General features: G+C 38.7%; 1 protein-coding gene across 1 annotated transcript in view; it reads left to right on the top strand.

Moving 5' to 3' along the window:
- Window positions 1-20,900, top strand: part of KCNU1 (potassium calcium-activated channel subfamily U member 1) — a 133,641-nt gene that overhangs the window by 38,662 nt on the left and 74,079 nt on the right. The window contains exons 15-18 of the mRNA XM_077769553.1: window positions 1,202-1,314; window positions 1,664-1,732; window positions 5,261-5,350; window positions 5,486-5,583. Coding sequence (XP_077625679.1) covers window positions 1,202-1,314; window positions 1,664-1,732; window positions 5,261-5,350; window positions 5,486-5,583 — 370 coding nt within the window. The remainder of the gene's footprint in view (window positions 1-1,201; window positions 1,315-1,663; window positions 1,733-5,260; window positions 5,351-5,485; window positions 5,584-20,900) is intronic.

Below are 20,900 nucleotides of genomic sequence, written 5' to 3'. Positions count from 1 at the left end.
ACACAGGAAGTCTTCTCCATATCTGTCATTTTTTTACCCTTTTTCAAAAACTGAAACATTTGGATTAGAAGTGTTAAGCCAGTTTTTTTAGTAGCTGGGACAATAGGGACCACCCAGTGAGGTGAGCCCTTCTCAGTAGAAGAATTTAAGAGAGTGGGAAAAGGCAGGAGATTCAGCTGAATCTTAGAAAGGGAGTTGTAGGGGAGAGTGCCTGGACTGCCTGATAAAAATAGTCCTTTTTTGTAAGGCTGGATGTGTGTGTGTCTGTGTGTGTGCGTGTGTGTGTGTGTGTGTGTGTGTTTTGTTTTTCTCGAAACCACAAGATGGCTGTCTGAAGAGTATTTCTGAACTGGCCTTAACTGTCCACAGCCACACTGTTTCAGAGCTTCCAGATGTTCACCTGGGATTCTGGGGTATAAAGGGGGCCTGTCCTGCCATGTCACGGCAGTGTGGTGGGGATTCTTATGGCAGCAGGTGGGGGAAGATGATGAGGATGTACGATGTACATAGAGCACAACAAAATTCTGAGTTCTCCCACAAATACCAGAGATGAGTTATGCAAGAGCCCTCACCGCCCCCCACAAGCTGTATTTAGCCTTTTTGAGAGATGCCCTTCTCCCTTCACACTTCCCTTTTCTCTAGAAACCTGTTGCTGTCCTCGATTTTTATATTCCCACTTCCATCAATCAGGATGGCTGCTTAAATTCATTTGAAGCTATGAAGACCTCTGATGCTGGGTGGAAGCCATGCAAATTTCTTCTTTGTGGTGTACAGCTAGTCAGTAGAAAATGAATGTATTAAAAAAAAAACACAATCTTGAATAGCCATATCTATGGAGAGACAACTTAGAGTCCATATTATCCTCTCACTGTTACTGAATCAAAAATAAATCTACCTTGCTGAAATTATTAGGAGAAAAATTCCAGTGGCCAGCAAGGAGTCATGAATACCATCTGGGAAGAAATCAAGTCATGATACTTTTACTTCATTCTGAACTCTCTAGTATAAATAGTAGAGATGCATGTTAGAGTTTAAGTTCCTCCTTTCTTCAGTTAACCACTAGGACAAATCTCTTTTCTGTGACTTAAGCATAATGGGTGTGTAGGCAGCTGGTTTGCTGCCTAGCAGGATATACAACTTGAATTATAATATCCCATTTTCCATGTCAGTGTGCTTCATGTCACATGATTGTGTATTCCAGGTTTCTCCTACACAGCCCTGGCAAAAATATTTCTTGAATAGCCTGAAGAACAAAATCCTGACTCAACGTCTTTCTGATGACTTTGCTGGAATGAGTTTTCCTGAAGTTTCCCTGTACGTTAAAAGAAATAATTTTCCTCACTCTTGCAATGACATTCTTTCAACTGTGCTTGTTTGGGGTTCACCATAGCCCATACACCACGGTAAATGTTGAAGGTGTGAGAATGAACAAGTCTGAGTCTCTACAGCCTAGAACTTGGCAGTCTGTGTGGGACAGTTTCATGTCTGTCACAGTCGGCATGCTGGCTATGACTGACTTTAGAATGGATTCCACATTTGGGAGACTCTTGCTCTGCTGAGGTACTAGGGTTTTCCCAGACACAGAGCACAAGTGTTGGTCATGTTCTTGTGAATTAGTACCTTGCCATCATCTTTCCTCACAGTTACATGTCTTCCTTCCTAGGCTCTGCTTTGTGAAGATGAGACTCATGCTGATAGCCATTGAACAGAAATCCTTGCTTCGTGGTTGCTGGTACCAACGAAACTTTGTATCTCTTCAGTTTTTTAAAACAGAATCTTTAAGATTAAGACTTTTCCAAAAATAGAGCCATAACTAAGGTTTTGCCATTTGTTGAGAGCCAGTCTGTTGGGCACCCAGTCCACTGTGGTACACTTAGTACTGTCTCTAATGATTGGGGTTAGAATCTAATGATTGGGGTTAGAATGGTTATCCTGATGGGTAAACAGGTACTTTGTCTTTGTTATTATGGCCCTCCCCAAATTCTCTCTCATGAGCAGGAGAGAGAAGTAGTCTCCTCTTCAGGTCTGTTCCTTCTTGATGTAAGTCTTGACCATAAAATCATACTATGAGTCAGAATTATTTATGACATAAGATGCTCCCACAAATTGTAGCCTTAGAAGGTAAGCTACAAAATATGGTGAAATGGGAATTTGGCCTACTGAACAAAGTATGCTGTTGGTGGGGTGGATAAAAGAAAGAAGTAACATTATTAGACCAGTGGAATTTCTTGAGAACCCAAAATGAATAATATGAGATGTAAGATAATTTATCATGTAATAAAAAAGAAAATCCAGGACAAACAGAATCAGCTACGATGATATAGAGATAAAAGATGCTGAAAAATAAGAAAAACTGGGGGATTAAATGGGATGAGGAACAAGAAAGATTATTATATTATCTTGTGTGTGTGTGTTTAGTGAAAAACTAAGTTGAGTTAAATTGGGATCAACAGACTAAATCCTGATCCTGATTATGATTTGCTGCCCTTGTAGCATTGGAGAAGTGTCCATCTTCTGTAAAATGAGGAAGTCATACCAGCCCAAAAATGACATTACCAGGAGCCTTAGAATTGTAGGGAAATATTAAAAATTCAGTAAGTTTGAATGATATCAGATGGACTACAAAAGGCTAATGTTACATGAAGCATTGAAAAGAAGAAAAATTGAAATAGAGGGGATTCAGAATGTAACTGGGCAAAAGAAGTCGATGGGGTACTGTACAAAGGAAGTCACTAGAGAGAGAATAACAAATAATATTGTCTGGCTGTCTAAATTCTACTTAAGAGTCCTGACATGCTCGAGAAAATCTCAAAATCTAAATCCTTGCACAAATGGCCCTTCTTCTGGAAATAGGTCATGGTAAAAAGGATGGAGTCTTAGAGCTATAAGCCAGGCCATTTGGGTTTGAAATGGGTTCTGGGTTCTGACCCAGAACTTGATCAAGTTTGAACATCTTTGGGCTTTAAGAATCAGGACTATGTATTGGAACTATTTGCAAAATTTTCAAGGCATATAGAATCCAAAATCCCACTTCTGAACTTTGTAAAATCAAAATCTCTAAGGGTGGGGACAGAGAATTCTTAAAGTCCCACTGATATAGTCAGTTTATTCCCTGGCATTTGGAAACCACTGGGGCAAATGGTCTTTGAGCTCCTTTCCAACTTTAACTTCCTAGATTTTGTTAAACTTTATTAGGATAGCTATGGGACATCACAGACCAGAAACAAACATTTATCAGGTAGCTAATTTCCACACATATTCAAATGTCCTGGATCCTGTTTACTACCCTACATGCAATTACCCCTAATGAAAGAGGAACCTGCTCCAATTTAGACTTCATTTTGTTTTATCACCGAATAGTCAGGTGACTCAAAGAGATTAAATCCTGATTTGGATAATAGTGGTCTGATTTGGATAATAGTGGTGTTTACACCATTGCTAGTTTATGACCAACAGTGTTGTAGGCACTTTACTTACATAACTCTTGAATCTTTACAACGATGGGTACAATTCTTAGTCCCATTTTATGGAAGAGGAAGATGAGGCCCAGAAAGGTTAAATTATTTTCCCAAACTCACACCAGTCCCAAGTGTCAGAGCCAGAATCTGAATTCAGCCAGAATCTGGGGCCAGTGCTTCTGATTACGATGCTATACTAAGTCCACCACAACCATAAATGGAAGGAAAATAGGGCATCTCAGTGGCTGGGGTTTTAGACTAGAATATAGAAAAAAGGGGATAAGATAGGGGAACCTATCTTTTCTCATCTTTTATTTTCTCTTCTAATTGATACATTTGAATAGACTTTAAAACTTAGAAAAGCCCTTGATAATCATCAGGATTTGTCTTAGAGGATAATTTGTCATCTGCTAGGAGATAAAGCTGGATCTGACCCCAGTCAGATAATGTTCTAAGTTTATTCCCATAGAGAACATTCTCTAAGAAGCAACTGGCCGTGATTTGTGAAGGGGGTAGTGAAAACGTTTGGAAAAATCTTCAAAGAGAGTTTACCTCTTCTTTTAAATGTCACCACAGATAGTATCATGACAGTATCTTCATAACTAGTTATTTAATGTGAGTTCAGAAGATGGCCCCTTAAAAATAGGAGATAAGAAGATACAACTAAGTTTATGCTTGCTGGCTGGTGAACATCAACCAAGGTTATTGGGGTAGGGGCACAAATCCTTTCAAAGTTAAAATGGTTTGTTCTGCTCATTAATATCAGTCAGGGCATATTTAGAAAATGCTATCCACTATCTCAGGTAACAAACCACCTCAATAGAGCTATTCAGCATTTTTCTACTCCTGGCATAGAGTGGAAGAGCTTTTATGGTGAAACCCCTTTTATTTTTGTAAGGCTTTTACACTTGCATGTTGCTTTGGAGTGCCCTAACAACAGAATAAGCTTTCCAAAATTAAGACTTGACTTCTTTCCAACATTAATATAAAAGGATTGTGTTTTTAAAGGCAGGAAGGAGTACTTTCATTATGCACAAATGAAGTGATAGGAGCTTCAGAGTTACAAGACCTCGCCGTGCTGGAGGTCTGAATTAAAGGAAATAAAAATGGGATGTCTCAACAGAGGGAGAAACGTGAGGAATTCAAATAGTCATAATGTAGTACTGCATCAAGGAGTCTCATGGATGAAATTTGTAGTGTCATTTTCAAACACACAAACCGTAAGAAAATAGAAAGACAAAATATTCACGTAGCAATAGAAACTATTCATGTGGTTCCTGCTCTCAAAAATCTTGCAATCAAGATAGAAGAAAAACATGAAGTAAAGGAAATACCTAAGTTCAAAAAATACATAGGCAAGCAAAAGGAACTTTTGAATCCAGTTGGTTAGTTAGACATCGTTTACCTTTACAGGGCAAGTAGACGAAGAATAAACACCACTAGGATGACCATAAGACTTGCAACTGTGTGGCTGTGGCATTGGATAGCATAAATTAGCAAGGCTTCATGTGTCTGAGTTGGTTTGACCATTTCAGATTCAGGACACAGCCCAGGGAGGAGCTCACAACTGTGTGAAACTCACAACTGTGTTGTGACGTGGCTCCCTTCTGGATATTTAGCAGCAATCAAAGAAGTCTAGTCAGATTCACTTCTTCTACTGTGTTTGGCAGTAGATGGGGATGGGGTCTTATTCACTCTACAGCTTAGAGAATCAATTGGTTATGACAGAATGAAACACCAATTATTACCTCAGAAATGAAAGGCAGAAATTACTGTGTTGTTTTTTTTTTTTCTGTTTCCAGCGGTCTGATGCTAAATCCACCTGCAGATGTTAAAGTGCGTAAGAACACATTAGGGTTCTTTATTGCTGAATCTTCAAGGGACGTCATGAGGTAATTTTCTTATTACTTTATGGAGAGGACGTCCTAAGGCAAATGCAACTTAACGGCACACAGACTGAGCCAGTGCCATGATTCCTTAGTGTTAAGCCTCACATAAGTCATTCTTCATTTGTTTTCATTGTCTAGAGCCGCCTTTTACTGTGCCAAGTGTCACAGTGATGTCTTTACTCCTGAGCTAATTGGAAAATGTAGCTGCAAACCCAAGATCCGCCGACACTTCCCAGGTGACTGTACTTTATATCTGGTTGTCCTCAGCCCAGCCAAAGAAAGAGGAGAGGTTCTCCCCTCTTAAATGACAATGCCCCTTGAATTTGGGCAAGAAGTGGCAGATATTTCCCCACTGGGCATACAAGACCTGAGAATCAGTCTTTTAGAGCTGGAAGAAGTCTTACTAATTATCTAGTTAGATGCCTTCACACACCAGGCAAATGAGTACCAAAAGAGATTCAGTAACTTCAAAGTCCCAGAGCTCACTGGACATACTTCCAGACTTCAGTCTCAAAGTTCAGCCTGTATCTGACTGCTTGCTTGGCCATAGGCCACCTCATGGCCACTCTTGCAAAATATATTGAGTTACATTTATTTGACAAACAATGTTGTGTAAATGTAAGGTGTGCACCATATTGATTTGATATATTTACATTGGAATATGCTTGTCATTGTAGTGTTAACATCTCTACTGTGCTACATAATTAGCATTTCTTCCTTGGGAACAATACCATCCCTTGAGTACTCTTTTCCTTACTGGATTATAGAGGGTTTAAAATTTACTCATTCTGACACAGTGATGAACAAATGTAACTTTTCTTCTGTCTCTAATGAACCCAATAGCTTACCAACAACCTTTCCCACTTACTAGCAGGAAAAAAGAAATGAATCTCAAGCATTCATGGTAACTTCCTCCCTTGTGGCTTATAACTTAGTCTCTTCCAGGTACAGTAAAATTCTATGGGCAAAATCCTTCGTGTTTCAGCATTTAAACTTAATTCAAAATTTGAATTTCCTATCAGGACTTGTCTTATCTCTAAGATTCTTCTCCTCCCCTTCTCAGTATTCTATTTAAGTGCAGGAGTAAATATGCTCAACAACATGGTTTTCTTGTAATGGATAGCAAGATACACTTTCATACAAGTCCTTACTGGTTCCTGAGGGACTTCATTCCCTTGGTCAGTGTCAGCTTCTGTGACCTCTGCATCGGTAACCAGCATCAGTTCCTCCTGGCTTTTGGTCAAAATCTATCATCCCTGCCATAGCCTCAGGTGTGGAGGTCTACAGCATTCCTTTTCCTGTGTTCCTAGGCTTTTCATTCCATATGTTATTTTGGTCCCTCAGCTGTTTGGGATTTTGTGTACTCAGATGTCCACAGCTCCTGGTGTACATATGTCTGTCAGAAGGTGGGAGCCCTCTCAGGCCTATTCTCTGTTTAAACACATGTGCTACCTCAGCTCTTCTGAAAGTAACCACCTTGACCCTCCATCAACCCACAGTTTGTTCTCTATCATTAAGAGTCTCTTGTGGTTTGTTTCCGTCTTCTCTTCCCCTTCTTCCCATATGTTCATCTGTTTTGTTTACTAAATTTCACAAATGAGTGAAGTAATAATGGTATTTGTCTTTCTCTGACTGATTTGCTTCACTTAGCATAATATACTCTAATCCATCCATGTCATTGGAAATGGCAAGATTTCATTCTTTTTGATGGCTGAGTAATATTCCATTGTGTGTGTGTGTGTGTGTATCACATCTTTTTTATACATTCATCCATCGATAGACATTTGGGTTCTCTCCATAGTTTGGCTATTCTTGATAATGCTGCTATAACATTGGATTGCATGTACCCCTTCAAATATGTATTTTTGGAAACTTTGGGTAAATATTTAGTAGTGAAATTGCTGGACTATAGAATAGTTCCAATTTTAGTTTTTTGAGGAACCTTCATACTATTCTCCAGAGTGGCTGCACCAGTTTGCATTTCCACCAACAGTGCAAGAGGATCCCCTTTTCTCTGCATCCTCACCAAAAGCTGTTGTTTCCTGTGTTGTTAATTTTAGTCTTTATAACAGGTGTGAGATGGTTTCTTATTGTGGTTTTGATTTGGATTTCCCTGATGATGAATGATGTTGAGCATCTTCTCATATGTCTGTTAGCCATCTGTATATCTTCTTTGGATAAATGTCCTTTCATATCTTCCACACATTTCTTAAGCAGGTTATTTCTTTTAGGGTGTTGAATTTGATAAATTATTTATAGATTTTGAGTACTAACCCTTTGTCAGATATGTAGCTTACAAATATATTCTCCAATTATGTAGGCTGCCTTTTAGTTTTGTTGAATCTTTCCCTCACTGTGCAAAAACTTATTATCTTGATGAAGTCTCAGTTTCATGTTTGCTTTTGTTTCCTTTGCCTTAAGCAATGTGTCTAGTAAGAAGTTGGTCTGGCTGAGGTCAAAAAGGTCGCTGCCTGTGTTCTCCTGTAGGATTTTAATGGCTTCCTGACTCACATTTAAGTCTTTTATCCATTTTGAATTTATTTTTGTATAAGAAAGTGGTCTAGTTTCATTCTGCATGTCGCCGTCTAGTTTTCACAACACTGTTTCTTAAAGAAACTTTTTTCCATTGAATACTCTTTCCTACTTTGTTAGAGATTAGTTGATAATCTAGTTTTAAGTCCATTTCTTGGTTTTCTGTTCTGTTCCATTGATCTCTTTGTCTGTTTAGTGCCAGTACCATACAGTCTCGATGACTACAGCTTTGTAATGTAGCTTAAAATCCAGAATCATGATGCCTCCAGTTTTGTTTTTCTTTCTCAGGATTGCTTTGACTATTCAGGACCTTTTGTGGTTCCATATAAATGTTAAGATTGTTTGTTCTAGCTCAGCAAACATTCTGGTGTTATTGGAATAGGGATTGCATTAAATGTGGAGATTCTTTTTGGTTGTGTAGACGTTTTAACAATGCTGTTTTTCTAATCCAAGAGCATGGAATGCTTTTCCATTTCTTTGTGTCCTCTTCAGTTTCTTTCATAAGTGTACTATGGTTTTTGAAGTATAGATCTTCTTTTACCTATTTAGTTAGGTTTCCTGCATTGATTTCATATCCTGAGACTTTGCTGAATTCATGGAATAGTTCTAGCAGTTTTCTGATGGAGGCTTTTGGGTTTTCTACATAGAATATTAATGTCATTTGCAAATAGTAAAAGTTTGACTTCTTCCTTGCCTATTTGGATGCCTTTTATTTCTTTTTGTTTTCTCATTGCTGAGGCTAAGACTTTCAGTAAATGTTAAATAGTAATGATGAGAGTGACCATCTTGTCTTATTCCTGACTGTAGGGGAAAGGCTCTCAGTTTTTCCCCATTGCCGATGATACTATCTGTGGGTCTTTTGTATATGGCCTTTTGAAGTATGTTCCATCTATCCCTACTTTGTTGAGGGTTTTTATCAAGAATGATGCTGTATTTTGTATAATGCTTTTTCTGTATCTATTGAAACAATCATATGGTTCTTATCCTTTCTTTTATTAATGTGGTTCATCACTTTGATTGATTTGTGAATATTGAACCAACCCTGCAGCCCAGGAATAAATCTTACTTGATCACAGTGAATAATTCTTTTAATGTACTGTTGAATTTGATTTGCTGGTATCTTGTTGAGAAAGTTTGCATCCATGATCATCAGAGATGTTGGCCTCCTCTTCTCCTTTTTAGTGGAGTCTTTGTCTGGTTTTAGAACCAAGGTAATTGTGGTTTTGTAGAATGACTTCAGAAATTTTCCGTCTATTTCTATTTTGGGGAACAGTTTGAGAAGAATAGGTATTAATTTTTCTTTTTGTTCTAATTTTCTGTTTCTTCCTGTTTGAGTTTTAGTAGTTTGTGAATTTGTTCACTTCTTCCAGATTGCTCAGGTTTTTGACATATAATTTTTCATAGTATTCTCTTATAATTGTTTGTATTTCTGTGGTGTTGGTTGTGATCTCTTCTTTCATTCATGATTTTATGTGTTTGGGTCTTTTTTCTTTTTGATAAGTCTGGCCTAGGGTGTTATCAGTTTTGTTTATTCTTTCTAAAAAACCAACTCTTAGTTTTGTTGATCTGTTCTAATGGTTTTTTGTTTGTTTGTTTTTATATCATTTATTTCTGCTCTAACCTTTATTATTTCCCTTCTGTTGGCTTTAGGCTTTATTTGCTTCCTTTTCTAACTCCTTTAGGTATGAAGTTAGACTGTGTATTGGGGAGCTTTCTTCTTGAAATAGGCCTGAATTGCAATATATTTCCCTCTTAGGACTGTCTTTACTGCATCTCATAAGTTTTGGACTGTGATGTTTTCATTTAATTGGCTTGCATGTATTTTGTATATTTCTTCTCTAATATCCTGGTTGACTCTTTTTTCTTTGGTAGGATGTTCTTTAACTTCCATGTATTTGAGGCTTTCCAAATTTTTTCTTGTGGTTGACTTCAAGTTGTGATCTGAAAATATACATGGTATGAACCTGACACTTTTGTACTTATTCAGGCTTGATTTGTGACCTAGTATGTGATGTATTCTGGTAAATGTTCCGTGTGCATATGAAAAGAATATATATTCTGCTGCTCTGAATATATCTGTTAAGTCCATCTGGCCCAGTGTATCATTCAAAGCCATTGTTTCCTTGTTGATTCTCTGCTTTAGGCAATCTGTCCATTGCTGTAAGTGGCGTGTTAAAGTCCCTTATCACTATTATACTATTATCAATGAGTTTCTTTATGTTTGTTATTAATTGATTTATATATTTGGGTGCTTTCATGTTAGAAACATAAATATTTATAATTGTTAGATCTTCTTGATGGATAGATCCCTTAATTATGAAATAATGCCCTTATCATCTATTGTTACAGGCTTTTAAAAAATCTAGTTTGTCTGATGTTAGTATGGCTACTCCAGCTTTCTTTTGATGTCCATTAACATGATAGATGGTTCTCCATCCCCTCACTTTTCAATCTGCAGGTATGTTTAGATATAAAATGAGTCTCTTGTAGCCAGCATTATAGATGGATCTTGTTTTTTTTAATCCATTCTGTTACCCTATATTATTTTATTGAAGCATTTAGTCCATTTACATTCAGAGTAGTGATTGAACAGTATGAATTTAGTACTATTGTGTTAAATGTGGAGTTGGTATTTCTGGTGATGTTCTGTGGTCCTTTCTAGCCTTTGTTGCTTTTGGTCTTTTTATTCCTCCACTCAAAGAGCCCCCTTAAAATTTCTTATAAGACTGGTTTAGTGGTCACAAATCCTTTAGTGTTTGTTTGTCTGGAAAACTCTTTACCTCTCCTTCTATTCTGAATGACAGCCTTGCTGGATAGAGTATTTTTGGCTGCTAGAATATTCTTTTCCCATTCAGCACATTGAATATATCTTGCCACTCTTCTCTGGCCTGCCAAGTTCTTGTGAACAGATCTGCTTGAACCTAATCTATCTTCCCCCATAGCTTAAGGATATTTTTTCCCTGCTCCTTTCAAGACTCTTCCTTGGTCTGTGTATTTGTGAATTTGCTTATGATATGTCTTGGTGATGGCTGGCTTTTATTGAATTTAATGAGAGTTCCTACACTTCTTGGATTTTGGTATCTGTGTACTTCCCCAGTTTAGGGAAGTTTTCAGCTATAGTTTGTTTACATAATTCTTCTGCCCTCTTTTCTGTCTCCTCATCTTCTAGGACACCTATGATAAGAATATTATTACGCTTAAAGGAGTTGCTGAGTTCCGTAAGTCGGCCTTCATGATTCCCGACCTTTGTTTCCTTCATCTTTTCAGCCCCATTATTTTATATAATTTTGTCTTCTATATCATTAATTCACTTGTCTGCCTCCTCCGTCCTCATTTTAATTGCCTCTATTTGGGTTTGCCTCTCAGTTATAGTATTTTACATTTTTGCTTGACTAGATTTTAGTTCTTTTATCTCTGAAGAAAGGGACTCTCTGGTATCTTCTGTTACTTTCTTCAAGCCCAGCTAGTATCCTTACAACCACTGTTTTAAATTCTAGTTCAGACGTCTTACTTATATCTACACTGATGACATCCCTGGCCATCATTTCTTCCTGTTCTTTATTTTGAGGTGAATTCTTCCATCTTGTCATTCTGGAGGAAGAAAAACAACAACAACAATAACAACAACAATTATAATAGAATGAAATAAAAGTTTAAAAATTTAAAAAAATCAAATAAAGGAAGCTAGAATCTAAGTGTGTTTTGGTCTGCTTGTTAAGAGAAGCTTGATAGAACAAAAAGAAAAACATAGAGAAAAAAAATTTTGTTGTAAAATTTAAAAATAATAAAATTAAAAAAATAACAGAAAAGATTTTGCTCTTTCTGTATCCAAAAAAAACAAAAGAAAAGTGGGGCACCTGGGTGGCTCAGTCGGTTGAGTGTCCAACTTCGGCTCAGGTCATGATCTCGCGGTTCGTGGGTTCGAGCCCCGCATCGGGCTCTGTGCTGACAGCTAGCTCAGAGCCTGGAGCCTGTTTCAGATTCTGTGTCTCCCTCTCTCTCTGATCCTCCCCTGCTCGTGCTGTCTCTATCTCTCTCTCAAAAATAAATAAAATATTAAAAAAAAAGAAAAGAAAAACAACAACAGAAGCAAAATAGAAGCAACAACAACAAAAACCAACAAACACATGAACCATTAAACAAACAAAACCCAAATGAAGCTAGATCCTGTTTTCCCTAAAGCTGAAACTGCGCAGTCTATGGTCAGAAGACTAAGCTCTTGGAAGGGATTTGTGCGAGTCTTCTGGGGGAGGGGCCTTCTGTTCCTAAGTCTAAGGTCAACTTGCCCTAGTGGAGAGGTGCCTAGAGGGCACAGAGAGCAAGGTTTGGTGTAAGAGCACCATTCTCCACTTGGTGGCACTTTTTAGCTCACTGAAGTTGATCAGTGTTGGTGGGGGCTACTGGTGAAAATGTCTTTGCCCAGCTCTCTAGTCTCTGGAGTGGGAAGTTCATGCCCTCACAGCCAGGAGATCAATTACCCCCCTCCTGTGTCTCCCATTTCCATCAGCTCTGTGCCTTCCTCCAGTCTGTGTCTGAGCAGTCCGCCTACCAGGGGACACCTCCCTCCAGAATTTTTTTCTCAGGTGCAGCTGTGGCCCAAACCCAGCACTTCAGAGATGCCCCTCTCCCCTCCAGTTGAGTTCTGGAGTGATCCTTTGGGGAAGGTTCTCATGCATGGTGGCTGGTGCCAGCTTGTTTCAGGAAATGGTCGTACCACTGTGTAAGGGCAGGGGCTCAGAGTTTATGGTAAATCACAACACACAACCACTGCCAGGGCTTCCTGTCCTCAGCTGGCATCTTTGTTTTTATATGGGTGAAAACAGTAGCTTGATGGAGCGGGTCTTTTGCCCGTGGTAGTATTGAAACCCTCTTGTTTTTCCCCCATCAGTTGTTTTGGGGAACAGTTTTCTGTGTAATCCCCTGTGCATGTTTTCACTCTTTTTCTCTAGCTGCTTTCATGGGTGTACTTTCTTGTGCAAACCCGATGGACTGCTTTCTCTCCCCTCTGCCTTTTTCCTCTCCACAAAATCAGCTCCCTCCCCTCTGTGGCACTGTGGCTCTTCTCTCCTGCATTTCACCTGCCCTCACCACATACCTGCTGCATTCCCTCCCTCAAATTATGAATATTGTCCTGTTAATCCTCATATTGATTTCCTCGGGGTTGAAAGCTGATTCGATGTTCATCTAGCTGTGTTCAAGGGAGGAGATAAGCCCTAGGTTCCCTTACTACTATGCCATCTTAACTCCTCCTTTCTCATTTTTTGTTTGTTTGTTTCTTAAGTCATTTACTACTTCCTTCTATTGTGTTAGGTATTCTCTAGTGTACCATTGTAACTCCCTTGCCATGTATTTACATACATATTTTTTAGTTATTTTCTTGGTAATTGGCCTGGGGTTTGCTGTTAACATCACAATATATAATAATCTTGTCTGGATTAATGCCAAATTAATTTCTGTAGTATATAAAAACTATGTTTTTGTATGTAGGTCCATTTCCTCCCTTTAAGTTATCATTAAAAATTATATCTTTATGTATGTGTACCCATCAACATAGATTTGCAGTTATTGCTTTATATATTCATCTTTCGTTTAGGTTTATTTATTTTTGAGAGAGAGAGAGAAAGAGAAAGAGATCACAAGTGAGGGCAGAGAGAGAGAGAGAGAGAGAGAGAGAGAGAGAGATTGGGAGACAAATAATCTGAAGCAGGCTCCAGGCTCTAAGCTGTCAGCACAGAGCCCAGTGCAGGGCTCAAATCCACAAACCATGAGATCATGACCTGAGTTGAAATCAGATGCTTAGCTGACAGAGCCACCCAGGTGCTCCTATATATTCATCTTTTAAATCAGACAGAAAAAAAGAGGTAACAAAACAAACAAAAATCCCTATGTTTTATTTTATATTTACTTATGTAAATATATCTTTACCAATGCTCTTCATTTCTTCATGAGGATTTGAATTTCTGCCTAGTGTGCCTTTTACTTCAAATTCAAGGACTCTTATTAATATTTCTTGTTGGAATAATTTTATTCAGATATAGAATTGTTTCTTGGTATTTCTTTTTTCATTCAAGACTTTAAATATGTCATCCTACTGTTTTCTGGCTTCCATAGTTTCTCATGGGAAATCAGCTGTCAATATTATTCAGAATCCTTTGTACATGATGAGTCACTTCTTGCTGCTTTGAAGATTCTCTCCCTTTCTTTGGGTTTCAATAGTTTATGAACCATCTACGTATAGATCTTTTTGAATTTATACTTCATAGAATTTTGTGAGCTTCTTGGTTGTGTAGATTAATGTTTTATGTGCAATTTGAGAAGTTTTTAAACATTATTTCTTTAAGAATTCTTTCCACCCTTTCTCTCTCTCCTCTCCCATCTGCAACTCCCATTAAGTAGATGTTAGGACATTTATATGGCATCCCGGAGGCTCTCTGAGGCTCTATTTTTTTTTTTAAATTTTCTTTTTCTTCTGTCACTCAGACTGGGTAATCTCCCTTGACCTATATTTGAATCACCTGACTCTTCAGTATGCTCAAACTTGATCTCAAATTACATAGTTTTTTCTTTATTTCAGATATTATACTTTTTGTCTACGGCCATACCACCCTGAAAATGCCCAATCAGATATTATACTTTTGAACTCCAGGATTTCTATTTTTCTAATAACTCTACCTTATTGGTATTCTCTTTCTTGTGTTATTATATATATTCCTTTTATTTCTTTAGCTATAATTTCCCTTACTTCTCTGAACATACTTAAAGTAGCTTTTAATAGATTTAAAGTCTGACTAGTAAATGCAATATCTGGGTTTCCTCCGGGACAATATCTATTGATAGGCTTTCATCCTGTATATGGATAGTACTTTCCAGGTTCTTTCCATGTCTCTTAACTTTTTGTTAAAAATTAGACATTGCAAATACTATAATGTGGTAATTATGGAAATCAGATTTACCCACTCCTTCCCCAGTGCTTTTTTGTTGTTACTGCTTGTTGTATTTGTCATTGTTTGTTCAGTGACTTTTACGGACTAATTCTATAATGTCTGCATCTTTATCATTCGTGGCCACTGAATTCTCTATTCTGTTAGTTGAATAACTCTCTGATAATTGGACAGAGATCTTGTTTAATACTGCAACCAATAAATTTCCCAGTATTTGTCGAGGTATTTTGTGTTCTTTTTGAGGCATGCCTTCAATATTCAGTGAGGAATTGACAACTCTGCTTCAGCCTTCACCTCCTGCTTGTACATAAGATCGAGGTCAGCTATAGGTGAGTGCTTAGTGCCTTCTCAGCATGTGTACTTCTGTACATAGTCCTGGAGTCTTGGGCATGTGTGTTGTTGTTTACATTACTATCCCAGAGTTTTTCAACGTCCCAGTGGATAACTCTGTCCTCAGCTTCCCCTTTAAACTTTTATTTAGTCTGTTGTTTGCCCTGTCTTTTATCCACACCCTTTAAGCAGCTGTGATATTAAATATGTGATATGACTTACTGAACAGAGGATTTTAGATTTTAGAACTAGGTAAGTTCAAATGAGATTGAAAAATACAAGCCATTCAAGTAGGATCATCCGGGGAACCACCACACAAGTCAAATAATGACTGTTCTTTTGAATTAAGGCTATGAAAGAAATATGGTTCTGCTCTGCTCCCTCTGGCACCAGGAGTATGGGGCATTATTTTTTAAGGATACTGATTAGCTAGGGAGTTGGGGGTGGGACTAATATAAGTTAAAACACCACAAAAATTGCTGGTTTTACTGAGATGTATTTTTCTTGATTGATTTTTGGGTCCCTGCTGGGTAGTTATCAGAATTCTAAAAAAAAAATTATCCTGACCATTTTTGTCAGTTTATTCTTTGTTTTTATGGAGGGGCAAACTTTCCAAAGTCCTTACCATTTGGGGAGGGTGTCTCATTTTCAGTTTTGAAAGATAGTTTTACTGGGTATAAAATTTTGGGTTGACAGTTTATTTCAGTACTGAATATGTCATCCCACTTCCTTCTAGCCTTCACTCTTTCTGATGAGAAGTTATCTGTTAATCCCATTGGAATTCACTTGTAAATCAAGTTTTGTTTGTCCCTTGCAGCTTTCAAATGGTTCTTCTTGTCTTTGACTTTCAGTATTATTACTATGATATGTCTGTGTCTGCATATCTTTGTTTATCATATTTGGAGTTCATTGATATCTTTGAATGTGTAATGCAATAGACTAAGTAATGGCGCCCAAAGATATCCATACCCTAATCCCTGGAACCTGTGAATGTTATTTTCATATGGCAAAAGAAGCTTTGCAGAAATTTACAGATTAAATTAGGGATCTTGAGATGGGCACGTTATCCTGGATTATCTATGTGTAGTCTAATTGTAATCATTACGGTCCTTATGAAAGGGAGGCAGAAGGAGGAGATTTAACAACCTACACAAGAGAAAAGTGTTTGTGGTAAAGGCAGATGTAAGCTGATTCAGAGAGAGAAAATGTTGTGCCACGGTCTTTGAAGCTGGAGGAAGGGGCCACAAGGCAAGAAATACAAGGAGCCTCTTGAAGCTGGAAAAGTCAAGGAAATGGATTCTCCCCTAGAATTTCTGAAGGGAATTTCATGCCTTGGTTTTAGCCCAGGGAAAATTACTTCAGATTCTAAATGCCAGAACTGAAAGAGAGTAAAGGATGCTTTTTTAAGCCACCAAATGTATGGCACTTTGTTACAGCATTCATCGGAAAATAATACTGGTATACCCCCTTTTATTGCCCTTCACAGGTTTTCCATTTTTCACAAATTGAAGTTTTGTGGCAACCCTGCATCCAGCAAGCCTGTTGGCACGATTTTTTCCAATGGCATTTGCTCACTTCATGTTTTTGTGCCACATTTTGGTAATTCTTGCGATATCGCAAAACTTATTATATTTGTTATGGTGATCTGTGATCAGTGATCTTTGATGTTACTATTGTGATTGTTTAGGGGTGCCATGGCTGTGCCCATTTAACACATATAACTTATATGATACTGTGTGTGTTCTGCTTGCTCCACTGACTAGTACTCCACTCCTTCTCCTTGGGCCTCCTATTCCCTGACACACAATATTGAAATTAGGCAAGTTAATAACCCTACAATAGCTTCTGTATGTTCAGGTGAAAGGAAGAGTCAGTTGATGCAGGTCAGTTCATTGTTTTACTTTAAGAAATTGCCACAGACACCCCAGCCTTCAGCAACCACCATTCTGATTGGTCAGCAACCATTAGCATCAAGATAAAACCCTTCACCAGCAAAAACGTCATGACTCACTGTAAGCTCGGATGATAATTAGCATTATTTAACAATAATATATCTTTTAATTAAGGTATGTACTTTTATTAGAAATAATACCATTGCATACTTAGACTATAGTAGAGCATAGACATAACTTATATATGCACTAGGAAAACAAAAAATTCATCTGACTTGCTTTATTGTGATATCTGCTTTATCACAGTGGTCTGGAACCAAACCCACAATATGTATGAGGTGTGCCCATACTTGTAGATGAATATTTTTCATCAAATTTTGGAAGATTTTATTCATTATTTATTTGAGTATTTTTTTTTCTGCTCCTTCATCTCTCTTTCCTCTTATTGGTTCTCTCTTTGCATGTATATGGTACACTTAGTGGGAATCCACATTTTTCTGAACTGTTTATTTTTCTTCATTCTTCTTCCTTTCTCTCTCTCTGTCACATTCCCTCTCTCTCTCTTTTGCTTTCACTCTTTTGGAAAGCAGTCTCTATCAATCTGTCTTTATATTTGCTAATTTTTTTCTCCTGGCAGTTCAAATCTGTTATTGGGCCCTGCATTCATTTCCAACTGCTACCGTAACCAATTACCACAATTTAGTGGTTTAGGGATGAATTAACATTTATCATATGTTATGGGGTCTGGCAGCATGGCTGTGTTTCTTTATTCAAGTTCTGAGGAAGACTGCATGGCCTTGCCTACTCAGGTTGGAGAGGCTGCCAGAGTTCCTGGGCTCATGGCCCCCTTCTGTCTTCAAAGCCAGCAATGTCTGGTCAGGTGTTTCTTATGTCTCATCACTAGGACTCTGCTTCCATCATCACATTCCTTTCTTTGACTCTGGATCTTCTGCCTCCATGTTCCATATTTAAGGAACTCTTGTGGTTACACTGGACCCATCTGGATAATACAGAAAAATCTTTCAAGGTGAGCTATTTGGCACTTTTAATTCCATTTGCAACCTTGAATTTCCCTTGCCATATTGAACATGACATATTCACAGGTTCTGAGGATTAGGACATGGACATCTTTGGGGGAGGGTATATTTTGTGCCTATCATAAGCTCCTTGATGTATCTGCTAGGCCTGTCGTACCAAAGTCTGAAGATGAGGTGTCAGCAGGGACACACTTCCTCTGAAGGCTCTTGGGGAGAATCTGTCCTTGCCTCTTCCAGCTTCTAGAGGCTTCTAGAGGCTTCCAGCATCACTCCAATCTGATTCCGTCTTCACATGGCCCTTTTTCCTGTGTCTCTCCTCCATGTCTCTGTGTCCTCCTCTTCTTTTAAGGATACCAGTTTTGGATTTAGAACTCACCCCAAATCCAGGATGGTTTTACCTTGGGATTCTTAACTAATTACATCTGCAAAGATATAATTTCCATTTAAGGTCACGGTAGCAGGCAGCTTGGGCAGCCATAACAGAATACCACAGACTGAGTGGCTTAAACAGCAGGAATTTATTTTCTCACAATCTGGAGGCTGGAAGTCCAAGATCAAGGTGTAAGCCAACTCAGTTCCTGGAGAGAGGTCTCTTCCTGACATGTAATTGGCCACCTTCTCACTGTGTCCTCACATGGCAGAGACTGAGCTCCAGTCTCTCTTCCTCTTTTTATAAGGATACTAATCCTATCAGATCAGGGCCCCCATTTAGCCTCAGTTACTTCTCTGAAGTCTCCACCTCCACATACAGTCACAGTGGGAGTTAGGGCTTTAACATGTGAATTGGGAAGGATACAATTCAGTCCATAGCAGTCACATTCTGAGGTCCCTAATGTACATGGATTTTGGAGGGGGGGGGTGCCTATTCAGTACATTAACCCTTCTAGCAAATAATTAACTTCAATTAGTGTACTTGTCAACTATAGAATTTCCACTGGTTCCTTTTTATAAAAAATTTGTTTATTGTTATTATCTCTTTGAAGAGATACTGTCATACTTTTCTCCAATCATCCATCTTTTAAAGTTCTTTGAACATATTTATAGTAGCTGCTCTGAAGTGTTTGTCTGTTGAGTCTGCCATCTGGACCCTTGCACAGGTAGTTTCTGTTGTCTGCTTTTTTTACTCCTGTGTATAGTTCACATTTTCTTGCTCCCTCTGCTTTTTTTTTCACCCCTGTATATGGTTCCTATTTTCTTTCTCCTTTACATATCTCATAATTTTGTTGTTCTTGTTGAAAATGAGACTTTTAGATAATATGCTGCAGCAACTCTGGATAGAAGGCTTGTCATTTCTTGCTTGATTAGTTGGTTAGTGATTTGGCGGGACTACCTCAGTGAAATCTACTCTCCTGGCAGTGTCAAGGTGCCAATGTTGCTCATCAGCATGCAGCCCTGGGCTTGCATGTGGTCATCTGGGGAGGACAGTGGGTTTAAAAGGGCACTTTATATTGTCTCCTTCCCCTATCTCTCTGTTAATCTCTCTGCCTCCACTGGCCTCACACCCAGCTCTTAGGGGACATCAACTGACTGACTGCTGTTGCCTATTATTATTTTTGACAATACCCTTAGGCATATACTGGTCTAAGGTATTATGCAGTTAAATTTGGGCCTCACTACAGGAGTAGTGTTTGAGGCCAGTCTTTAAGGTCCTTTCTGACCCAAGAGAGCACTCAGTCAGCTGTCTCCTTTCCTGACTCACTGTAGTAAATTCTGGCCTGTGGTTTACCTTGTTGCTGTCATGGAGCTCCCAGCCTCAACCTAATCGTTTGCCACTAAAATCACCATTGTTTCAAGAGCACCTTTGGGCTTGAACTTTTCTACACTGTTCCAAATAAAGCCAGTTCCCTTGGGAAGAGCCTCAGAGCTCTGTGTGTTTATGGCCTGCCTCTCCCTAGGGAAGAATGTCTGAGTCACTGCTTCAGAGCTGTGGGTAGGGACAGTGATCCATTTCTGTAGAAGTGATGTGCCTGCTTTTTGAGCAGGGCACTGGGTCGTGGTGGTAGAGTCTGGTCTTCTTGGTTTGATTCTCTCACTTTGGAAACTGCCTTAGGTGCCAGGAGCTGGGATGTAGGTAACCAGTGCTTATTGTTTTCACCCTGTGATGCTCAAGCAAGACCTCTGCTCTGTGAATGAGGGATGTGTGGAGGAAGGGGGCCTCCATGCTCTTGCTGCACCTGAAATTTAGCCTCTGCAACATAGTGCTGGAGGAATGAGAAATGCTAGTGCCTGCCCCTCCCAGAGACCTGCTCTCATGGCCCTTGACTGGGAGTGAGAGGGAGGGGGACCTCTGTATCCTTGGGTGCATTTATCTAGAACAGAGTTTCTATCATACTTAGCTGGGGTTGGAGGAAAGGAAGTTTGTGACTCAAGTGTCTGTGGCTCTTGCAGTTCTTCCTAAGATTTAGTGTGCTTTCTTGAATACATCTTGCTCACTTGCTATATGTCTGTGGGACAATTTCTCGAGAATTTAACGTGTGTGTGTGTGTGTGCATGCACGTGTGCGTGCACATGTTTGTTTTAATAATTTTCACTACTTATTATTGTTTCACTGAGGAACAGATCTATGGAGCTGCTCATGTTGCCATTCTACACGCAGATAAGGTGCTATCTTAACCTTAGCTTTATTTTCTCTGAATCTTTCAATTCCCACATGAAAATCTAACACCATATTGGGCATAAAAAGAAGCTATTCCTATGTGATTTTCTGAAATCCCTAGTGTCTGCAGGGTTGCCACTGAATGCTTCGGTCTGAAGATTACTAATTAAATGGACTTCAAGGCCCTATTTTGGATTCAGAAGCAACCACTGACCCTTATAGTGT

The sequence above is a fragment of the Crocuta crocuta genome, unplaced genomic scaffold, assembly GCF_008692635.1.
Source record: "Crocuta crocuta isolate KB4526 unplaced genomic scaffold, BGI_CrCroc_1.0 scaffold698, whole genome shotgun sequence".
Lineage (NCBI taxonomy): Eukaryota > Metazoa > Chordata > Mammalia > Carnivora > Hyaenidae > Crocuta > Crocuta crocuta.
The sequence above is the reverse complement of the archived record's forward strand: the minus strand, read 5'-3'. Positions and strand labels throughout refer to the sequence as shown.